Source organism: Urocampus carinirostris, chromosome 3 (assembly GCF_059441175.1).
Source record: "Urocampus carinirostris isolate Australia breed hairy pipefish chromosome 3, RoL_Ucar_1.0, whole genome shotgun sequence".
Lineage (NCBI taxonomy): Eukaryota > Metazoa > Chordata > Actinopteri > Syngnathiformes > Syngnathidae > Urocampus > Urocampus carinirostris.
Genome location: NC_142351.1, coordinates 32,931,418 through 32,941,961, shown reverse-complemented (window position 1 = coordinate 32,941,961; position 10,544 = coordinate 32,931,418). Strand labels below are relative to the sequence as shown.

The following is a 10,544-nucleotide window of genomic DNA, read 5'->3' as shown; positions in this document are numbered from 1 at the left end:
AATTATCATTCCTCTAATTGTGATCTTTTTAACATCCACCCCCTCTAAGAATTACATTGTAGAACATTTACTACTGGGCAAATAACAGTGTAATTTGTCCCTCGTTATTTATTTTTATTATTTGGAAATGGCTAGGGTTTTTATTCACTCGTGTGTAGCGTATTATTACAAATGAGCTTAGAAGATGTATGACTTATTAAAGTATGTCGAAAAGTGTGCATCTCGATCACAAGTCCATTTAGGTCAGATGGAACAATGATCTAGAAAATCTAAATTTATTTAGTCTCTGCAACGAACAAAATAGCAGCTTTATTATATATCCCCTTGTTTACTCTGATCCAACACCTTCACCCAAATGTTGACGAATCAAGTGTTGATTCCACCATAGGAATCCTCAACAATGAGGTTTATTCCTGCTGTCTTTTCCAAACGTCACGGTAGCAGGCACTTTGAAGAGTTGTAGAAAAGTTCTCCTGTCTTGTGTTAAAATGTACTGTGCAAACTCTTGTGGGAAAGCATCTTTCACCAGAAGTTCATTTTCTGTCCATGTGGTATTCTCATATGCTCAGTGTGTTCATAGCTGTTATTAAAGTGACAGCATCTGGTCGTGCCTGGTTCTGGTCCCCTTTGCTGTTAAGAATTTTTAGTCTGTGTCGTTCCCCCTGACGTCGCTTCTTTTCGTGTCTCTTGCCCTCTTTTCTCTGTTTATTGGACACCTGGGAATTGCAGACAACAAAGTTCAATTGCTTTGAAGTTACAAATCTGTCTCGCAGCACATAGAATGTGTTTCGCAAGAATTCAATGAAGACCTCAAGCAATGTATGGAAAGTCGCCATTGTAGCACATTCAACGTTGGGTCAGAATTCTGCTTTGCAATGTCAAAAAATGATGAAACAATGTCAGAACATGTGCACCGAATACTATGCTTCAACGCCTGGGCGTGAGATGTGTCTTCTTGCAAGTCTGATCGAGCCATTGGTCAATCCAGTGGGACCCAGCCAGCGACCTCCAGCCGTCAGCACCCAACCACAGCTTCAACACACATTGCATCCCATCTCCAGCCTTGAGGATTCCTCACCGCTCTGCCGCCTAGAACATCCAGACTGGGCCTTCACCTTAATCGTTCCCTAGACCACAGTCCATCTCGTAGTGCTAAGTATCGGTTTGACGTTATGGGGGAATTCCATCAAAGTACAATGATGTAATAATTAAACCAACGTTTTTTTTCCATCTAAATGGTGCCTTGTTAAGATCCCAACTGTGATATTCGTTTTATTTTCTTGTTATGTTTTTTGTCTGTAGGAGATTAGTAAAAGAAAACTATAAATCTGAGTGTGTGTGTCTTGATTAAAGTATATTTAACTATCAAAAACAGTCAAAATAATTCACTTAAAGGTTGTGTGAAACCAACCGTTCGGAATGAACTTTTTTTCTAAGTTCTCCGGATATAATGATCTAAAACGTAAGTATTGTGAAATACAGATGTGGATAAAATTGTTAGCACTTTAGTAGTATCACTTGACAGAATTATTTTAAAAAATTATAATGATGAAACAGGTATAGGAAAATGATGGTAATTTAAAAGATTACAAATTTGACTAGAAGGAATTGTTTATCCCTGGCGTGTTTGTTTAATCAGCATCACAAGTTTCAGTCAACCTATTTAAAAAGTGACAAATAGTTACCATTCTTTGAGTTAACACTGTGTGTACCACACAAGCAAGGATGCTTGGGCTCAGTCTCGTGTCTTCCAAAGCATGCAACCCGAGAAAGCTCTTAGAACATATCAGACTACAGTAATCTTAAGTGTGCTTCAATGAACCCAGATCGAAGACCTAAGCTGTTTGCAAGAGGAGTGGGCCAAAATGAGATTCACAGATACAGAAATGTTTTGATTGCCTAATTGTGCAACAAAATTTAAAACTGTCTGCATCATCATTTTTGTACAGATCTGTTAATTAATTTCCATTAATAGTTGTTTGAACAACTCAAAAGTAATGGCTAATTTTGATCTTTCTAGTTTTTAAAAAATAAATATTGGTCTTAGTCAACAATATTGTCCATGTGTATTGTGTTACCTTAAAATGGTGCTGCATCGAAAATAAAAAGACTAAAAAATGTCTTATACTGACTAAATAAGATTTCTTTAAGACCATATTTATTACTGTTTTATGAATGTTCAACATTTGGTTAGTTTATATCTGGTTTCATTATTATTTTTTGAATAACAATTCATTTCTCTTAAATATACTCTACTGTGGGCAGCACAGCGGCTGAGTGGTTAGCACGTCTTCGGCACAGTTCTGAGGTCATGGGATCTAATCCAGCTAAGGGCCTTTTCTGTGCTTGCGTGGGTTTCGTCCGGGCAATACGGTTTCATGCCACATTCCAAAAATATGCATGTCAGGCTAATTGGCGGGTCAAAATTGTCCCTAGGTGGGAATGAGCAAGTGAGTTGTCTGCCCATGTGTGCCCTGCGACTGGCTTGCAACCAGTTCAGGGTGTCCCGTGCCCACAGCCCGAAGACGGCTGGGATGTGCAAATAATGGATGGATATACCCTACTGTTTTAAATGATAAGCTGTTTTAAACTGTTGACAAATAAAAATATGTAAATTTTATAATTATGAACATTATTTTACATTAATTGTTTTCATTTTTTAACAATGTGGATACTATTAATCTACGTAAAGTTTCGTCTTTATTGAACTAATTGAGTTTGTGTTTTAATGTATAAAAATAGTACAGAAAATTAACAAATAAATAAACAAAAATTTGCTACTAGTTTTTTTTTTTTCAGATTATAAGTCTAAGTAAAGGAATTTTTCAATGAAGAATATTGAAAATCCAACAGTTAGTGCTTGGTCAGGATAAGGAACACCACAAGCATGAAACACTTAATAACTTAATAAACTTAATACATTTAATATGCCATTTATACCTGAATGCCTGGCTGACTACGGCTCTCTGCGTTTTCCCCGATGCGCCTCACGCTGTCGTAATGATCCCCGTAGCGGTACGCAATGTGTAATTCTCTACACCCGTGCTTCTCTGTGCCGGTTATCTGCCAGCCAGAACAAAAAAGGAACATCTAAACAGTTAAGGTTATCTTGGCATATAAGTTAGTAAAAACTAAAAGATAATGGCCTCACCTCCCAAAGTGGTGCGTTCAGCTGATGGATAACCACTTTTACCTGCTGGCTGCGAGCAAAAGCCACGATAGCGTCATTTCCTGCAAAGGTTCCAGGCTGCGCCAGATTGGATACTGTGTGTGGAAAGAACAAGTAACAAAGGTCCATACGGACATATGTACACACACATACAAACATGTACATGTGTACATATACATGAATACACGCGTGTATGGGACTTAATATTTAAGGTTTAGGCGTTTCCAAAAGTGGCTATTTGGAAATGACCGTAAATCATCATTTGAATCAATTACTACTGGCTAAATATATCTGAAGAAAAGGAAGAAATCTCTGTTTTATCAATACAGGCCTTTATAAGCTAATGCGGGCTATGGACTGTGAAAAAAGCCTGCAATTGGCCGAAAGTTGTGTCAATCAAAAGGTCAGAGGCTAATTTTACATATTGGAAATCATTTTACGAGTTTGTTTATTTGTAAGCAGGAATTATGGGGTGAAACATAATGAGTGCAACAAGGAACGTCCAAATATGCAGAAATGCTTTTAGGCAGATTTTTTTTTTTTTTATCTGTCGGCATTATCTTGTGTTTTGGAGTAAATATTTTAAATGGTTGGATTTACTAGACAGTCCTGGATGTAACGAGTCCATATTTGCTGGGAATCGTCTCATGAGCTGGCTAACAGGGGACGTAATTGGTGAGCTATGCCAGCTTCATAGTTTTCTGGTATCTTGTTTTTGACTTATGTTTCTGTGTCGGGAACATTTTGAAAATGTAATCATAACTTGAATCCTCAAAATTTTAAGCTTTCCAATGATATGTGTCATGAAATTTTTCAGTGACTGGTGACATCGTGAAATCACATCTTTGTTTATCAACTGTCTGGCGGCGGGCCAGCGGATTGTTAAAGGGTTAACAAAAAATATATTTTTTTAAATCCACACACAACCATCTAGTTGCAAAGATTTATATTTCAGTTAGAAACAATTGACACCTGCTATTGGCAAAGGGCAGAATTAGGCCACTAAAAGGTACATTGACAGATAATGGATCTTTAGTAAAATAGATACACATTTCTTTATTTAAAAAATAAAAAAGTTAAATAAATTGAAGAAAAATTACTGGACTACTTTTAGCTTGATGAGTTGTCGAAATTAATAGAGGAAACAACAGAGCCAAATTTATTTTAAATACAATAATGAACAATTGACAAAACAATAGACACTATTCAACATAAATTACAGTAAAATTACCCTCTTATATGGTTTAAGGTGTTTGATGAGAAATCATAAGTTTGGTTTATCTCGGCTTACCAACCCTTTTTATTTCTATTTCTGTTTGATGGCCGGTAATTCACTCCAATTTTGGTTGATAAACTTATTATAAATCATCTAACATACACTCATGCACTATGATTGGGTTTTAGTTTCAACTTAAATTGTGTCAGGGTTTAAAGTCACACGATAAAACAGTTACAACTACAATTCAAAGGAAAATCAGAAAGTTTATAAAAAAAATCACTGAACACACAATTCCGATGTTTTCCAAATCAAAAGAGAGGACTAGGCCATAAAAAGAGAAATTTCACATACAGTATAATCATTATGTTTTAGTAAAATAGCCAAATGTATACATATTTATTTCATTCAAAACAAATCTGAATCTAAATGAATTAGCAAGTATTCAGAGGTCTGCAGTAGTAGGGGAAAGCAACCCTCCTTTACACAAACAGATATCGTTCAAAAATAGTTTTCCCTATGATAAATAGTGTATGAATAATAAAGCTTCCAGTTGTGAATGTAAGTGTAAAATCGTGTTTGTCTCAGTTTACCCTGTTATTAAGTGAAAACCAGTCCATGGTAAAATTTTAGTTCGGGAAACCTGATTCAATATCAAATGCAACATTTTCAAAGATGGGGATATGTTCTTACTATGCTCTTTGAAGGGAATATCATCTTCTACAAAGGGTTCGAAGTCTTGTCGGTGGGACAACATATACTGGACTGTCTCCTCACGTAGTTCCAAGTGAGAGCGTGAGTGACCCTCCAACTGGTCACCAAGGGCTCGAAATAAGCAGTTCCTGCAAGTAACATTTTGGCAATAAAAGTTCAGCGTATGCGTGAAGTTCATTTACAAACAAATTTAAATAAATTAGGAACAATAGTACAGTGTTATTACCTTTCAATCAATGGCTATTTGAAGACAGACACCAAGATAAACAGATATGCAACAATGCTCACAGGTGGGTTTTTTTAGTCCAAGTGCAAGGAACAACAGATACCAAGGCTACTTCTTTGGGCACATCATTAGTAATCTTCTAAATATTCAGCGACATACCCATCACCAGGGACTTCTTTCAGCTTCAGTCCCATTGCTTCCAGTTGGTTGGAAAAATTAATAAACTCTGCTTGTTCATCATCATCTTGAGAAAGATTCTTACGGGCCTTGGCAAGGGCTCGTCGCGCAGACCGCTCGTCTCGCTTTCGTTCTAGCTCAATCTTTTTGCTGCTACGCTTGGTTGTGTGTTTTGCTGACATTTCAACCCTGCAAAACAAGTCACAGAATAAGCGTAGTCAAGGGGTGGCGACATGCAATGGAAAGAGACTAACTGAAAACTGATTTCTAAGGTAAAAGTGTGATAGGAATCTTAATCTCCCAGCAAAAATTATCAAAGCAACAGGATCATGTCTTTTAAAAACTGCATATGAACAAAGCTACGTTTATAAATGTAAATGCATGTGGTACGAATGATTTCTGCAATACGTTTTATCTGTCATTACAATAAACGGAAATTTAATTTGTTTATACAGAAAATACAGTACTTATTTACTCACATAATTTTTTACAAGAGGCTGAAATATTATTAAGAAAAGCATGTCGATTTTCTTGAAAAATTAAGAAGACAATCACGTAATAACGTCATATGTGTTGATAAGGGAACACGTTGGTAATGTTGGGTTAAATTATGCATTAAAGAGCAACTTTCACACCTATGCTAGTAGCTAGCACAAGACGGCTATGGAATACACAGTACATCGCCGTGAAGGAAATTTAGTAATAATATACAAAAAAATATAACATCACACGCGGGTTTCATGGTTACTCACTTTAATTCGATTTTAGGTGATAAATGCGTGTAGTTACGGATACGATTACGAGCGTCTTCCTACGTCATTCCAAACGCTGATTTGCTTCCGCATACGCAATCCCGGAAGTAAAGCCAATTAAATACAATATGCTTTCGCTAACGTATAAAAAAGATCGGACGAACAACAAACACATTTTATAGTTTACCACGGGCATAACCCTGTATTTTTTAATACAATTTATTGTCTCTGGCTTATTAGTGATTTTCATTTTTTCCAGACACTCAAAACGTACAGTTACTCTATAAAACAGGGCCAAATAAGCTACAAGCCCTGTACCGAACTTTTTTTTTTTTTTTTGTGGGGGAAATCTGACTCATTCATTCTAGCTAATCTAATCCAAACTTCTAAAAAGCTAACAAATAAATTAGATTATGGTCATAAAAATAAAGCAATATTTACATACGTCGCTGTCAGTAATGTTTAATTTTCAACAGGCACAAAAGACAAATGTCCTTGATGAAACAATATCCCATTTACATTACACTATAAAGGGCTCCGCGCTTTGTGCTAAAAATAGTAACACGGCTTCGTGCCGCCATCTTGGAAGTCTGTCGATTACAAGCGGTGATAGCGAAAGGAGCAAATATTTACTCAGTTTGTCTATTTATTTACTCAACTAGCTTCGTTTGTGTACGGATTTTGTCCATCAACACTATGGAAAACTATGTGGAGAGTTTAGACAAGCAAGCACGCGAGCGGTACGCTGCGAAGTTGCATTTTATTGGAAAATTGGATCCCTACAAAATTAAAAACAAGGTCTGGAAGTCTGATCCCGATTTGTTGCCGTGTGTGACTTACATCGAACTTGTTAACTATCTTATTTTCCACCCAAGTCCCTTTTGTGAACTGAAGGATTTTCAAAATTACAAAAGTATGGAAGCCTACGACAGATTTGTGTCTGGTTGGGTTCGGGGTGTGTCTGTGCACAGAAGCGAAGGTGATGAAAACAAGACTGTGAAAGGGAAAGTTCTACATTCTCAGAGTTTGTCTCAGCCAAGTTTACAACCATGGATCATTGTTGACAAGTCATCATCGATTCTGTGTGCCCATTGCAACTGTGTTGCAGGTTTAGGGGAATGTTGTTCTCATGTTGCTTCCCTTTTGTTCTATGTTGAACAACCCGGGAAAGGCAACGCTTCTCCGAACGGCGCACCGGTGGCTAAGTTAGCTTAGCTTTCGGGGGCTTTAAATCCTCTATTGACGCGAGTTGACTGAGGAAAGGAGACTCTCTTTCCCTGAAACCGCGTAGAATTTCCCCACCAAAATAGTGTACGAATGAGAAACGAAGTTTTGTTCGGTTTTTAAATGTCGTTTTCGGCGAAATACCTCACATATATGTTATAAAAGTAGTTTGGGGTCGTCAGGCTGTTGTCATGAAGTACACATGTCCCATAACCTTTTTAAAATTTCTTTCTACATCATAAATAATTCAATTTACCTGTCAGAAAGTGGTCAGAACAAACACGAATACAGTCAAGCTTTGGCAAATTCGATCGATTGATAGCTGCCAGCCACATTCGTTTTCGCCGTTCACTTTTCTCCTGAGCTTCAATCCCCTGATCGTAAACACACTTCGGAAGTCTAAAGAAGCCCTTCCCACCCTTTTCCCCTCGGCTACAACAGCCAACAATAACGCACGTATTCGGCATTACAATGTAGAATCTAACTGGTTCGCTGAACAATAACAATGAAGTGAAAAGCTTTGTGGACTTCCAAAATGGGCGCCAGCAATGCATTGTGGGCAATCTTAGGACCTCGAAGCACTCTATTAAATAACGGAAACCTGCATTATTGAGGTACCATCAGTGCCAATGTTTTATATGTTAGCAAACGTGGGCTGGAATCACTTCAAATTAAAAAATAAACAATTTCCATGATTCACTAAACTACATCAAAATAAATTTCCTGGTGTATCATACAATAATAAATATACCAAATGTTTACTGAATCAACTTGAGAGCATTTAAGAAGGTATGTGTGTTTGCCTACTAAAATGGGGAACAAAATCCCCAATTAGTTTGAGAGTTTAAACCCAATTAGGCTTATTCCTCATCTTCAGACTGGAACAAGTATTCAAGAACACGTGGATTCTATCAAATGTGCCATTCAACCGTTTCATCTGACTGTGGGAATGAAGAGGAGCACCGTCCATGAGTTTTGGACAACCAGGCCAAACCATGCAAGTCAACTAGTTCTTTGGGCGCTTTTGATGAGCTTTTTTAGGCACAACATACAACCAGTTGCTGCAGCATACACAACTTTATTCAGACTACCATTTACAATATACTGTAGATATAGGTCAAGTCCAGGAGAGCCCATGCGTTTTTGAGGAAATGGCTCGGCTGCTAAACTAGTGACTCACACGGTGGACATTGTCAAATTTCCGAAGATCTTAGTTAAATCTGTGAAATTATTTTTTTTAGCATATTATTTTACTCTTTTGAGTGGAAAATGTCATATCATTTCAAAATGTTGGACCCGCTTTTTCCTCTTCTTTGTTCAACTGTTTTTTTACATGTTATTGAAACGTCGATCTATCCATCCACTGCACCACTTATCCTCACTATGATGTCTGGGGTGATGGAGCCCTTGGCAGCCATCCTCAGGCTGTGGGCAGGGGACACCCTGAACTGTTTGTCAGCCAGTCGCCGGGAACACAAAGACACACAATCAACCCATTCGTACTTAGAGACAATTCGAACCCACCAATAAACCTGACATGCGTGCTTTTGAAATCTGGGAGGAGACTAGAGTGTCCGGAGGAAACCCACGCAGACAAGCGGAGAACATGCAAACTCTGCATGGGAAGGCTGCTATCTGGTATTGAACTCTGGACCTTTGCACTATGGGACTGACATGCTAACCACCCTCCCACTATGCGGGCCTGTTATTGAAATATGTTTACTCTAAATAGATTTGTACTAAACAATGCATAATTTTGTGGTTTGTCATCATACACTTGAACACATTTAACACTGATAACAGTGAGTTAAAAAAAAAACACTGGACTTATCTAAACAAATAGTATTAAATATGCTTTACACTGCAAAAGTCATATCAACTCTGAAATCTTCAATGTTAAATTTTATCGATACAGACGATGTACCTTTTCACTTAGTGTAAAATTTGACTTACGCTCTTTTGTACAGTGAAGTGTGAAACAATAATTCACACCAGAGTAAAATTCAATCCTGAAAATGTAACTTTAGGTTCAGTGTACAGTTTATACTCAGTAGAAATTGATATTAGAGTGTGCTTTCTGGACCTTCTGTATTTGCCCAGGACACACCACAGGAAATGGTGTCCCTACGCCCTAAGTGGTTGAGGGATCCAACCAACCAACCAACCAACCAACCAACCAACCAACCAACCAACCAACCAACCAACCAACCAACCAACCAACCAACCAACCAACCAACCAACCAACCAACCAACCAACCAACCAACAGAAATGAACATATAGTTCACTTTGGTAGTTTTAAAGTTGGGTCTTTAGGTGTTAAAATGACAATGGTTATTTTACTGTGGCACATATGCCTCTGTGCTGTATTTGACAATCATTTGCTTTCGCACTGAAGACTGAAAAAGTGAAAACGTACTAATAACCCAGTCATCTATCAGTCACCTTCAACTTGTGCAGAACGCTGCTGACCACTTTTTACCAACACGAGCAGACGTGCCCAATTTTCTAATTGTCCAAATTCTAACATATACCTAGATAGTAATTTAATTTGCAATATGGTTTATTTTTTATTTGTGCTGCCTCACAATATGATAAACTCCACCATCGTATATTTCACAATATATTAATGCAAATATTATATTTAATTTAGATTCTTATTCATTAAATACTTATGACATCATAAGCAAAACATTTAAAAAATAACAATTGTATTTCATTACACTTTACATTGACAATTTTTTTTATGTTTCCATTCTGCTACTCCTGCATAGCAACATAGATGTCTATGCTGAATTGCTGCATTTGACTGCTAGAGTGCAGCATGTCCCAACAAATACAATGAACTCAGGACTTACCTGTGATCTACCATCACTACTTCTGTGAGCTTCTGGTAGATCTCTGTTCAATTCATCGATGTCGGCTCTTCGTAACATATGTGAAGCAGAATTCACCAAGTGTTGGAATGTTCATCCACTAATAGGGAACGTAAGCAGGGTTTCGACCGGCGTGAGACAGGTTAGTGTTACCCATACTGCAAGATTGCGGCCCTCGGGGCGGGTTTTCCC

At 37.6% G+C, this 10,544-nt stretch overlaps 1 protein-coding gene across 4 annotated transcripts; it reads right to left on the bottom strand.

Moving 5' to 3' along the window:
- Nucleotides 1–261: 261 nt before the first annotated feature.
- Nucleotides 262–10,353, bottom strand: otud3 (OTU deubiquitinase 3). 4 transcript variants are annotated; one of them, XM_088331522.1, is made up of 6 exons: nucleotides 10,335–10,353; nucleotides 5,485–5,691; nucleotides 5,079–5,227; nucleotides 3,152–3,264; nucleotides 2,941–3,063; nucleotides 262–716 (listed from the first exon to the last, which is right to left on the bottom strand). In XM_088331522.1, exons 1-6 carry the CDS (start codon nucleotides 10,346–10,348, stop codon nucleotides 558–560), a joined length of 765 nt encoding a protein of 254 aa, XP_088187648.1. In that variant the 5' UTR covers nucleotides 10,349–10,353; the 3' UTR covers nucleotides 262–557. The 4 variants fall into 4 exon arrangements, with proteins under 4 accessions (XP_088187648.1, XP_088187650.1, XP_088187651.1 ...); XM_088331524.1 differs by lacking the exon at nucleotides 10,335–10,353 and adding an exon at nucleotides 6,255–6,355; XM_088331525.1 differs by lacking the exon at nucleotides 10,335–10,353 and adding an exon at nucleotides 6,138–6,245.
- Nucleotides 10,354–10,544: the final 191 nt, after the last annotated feature.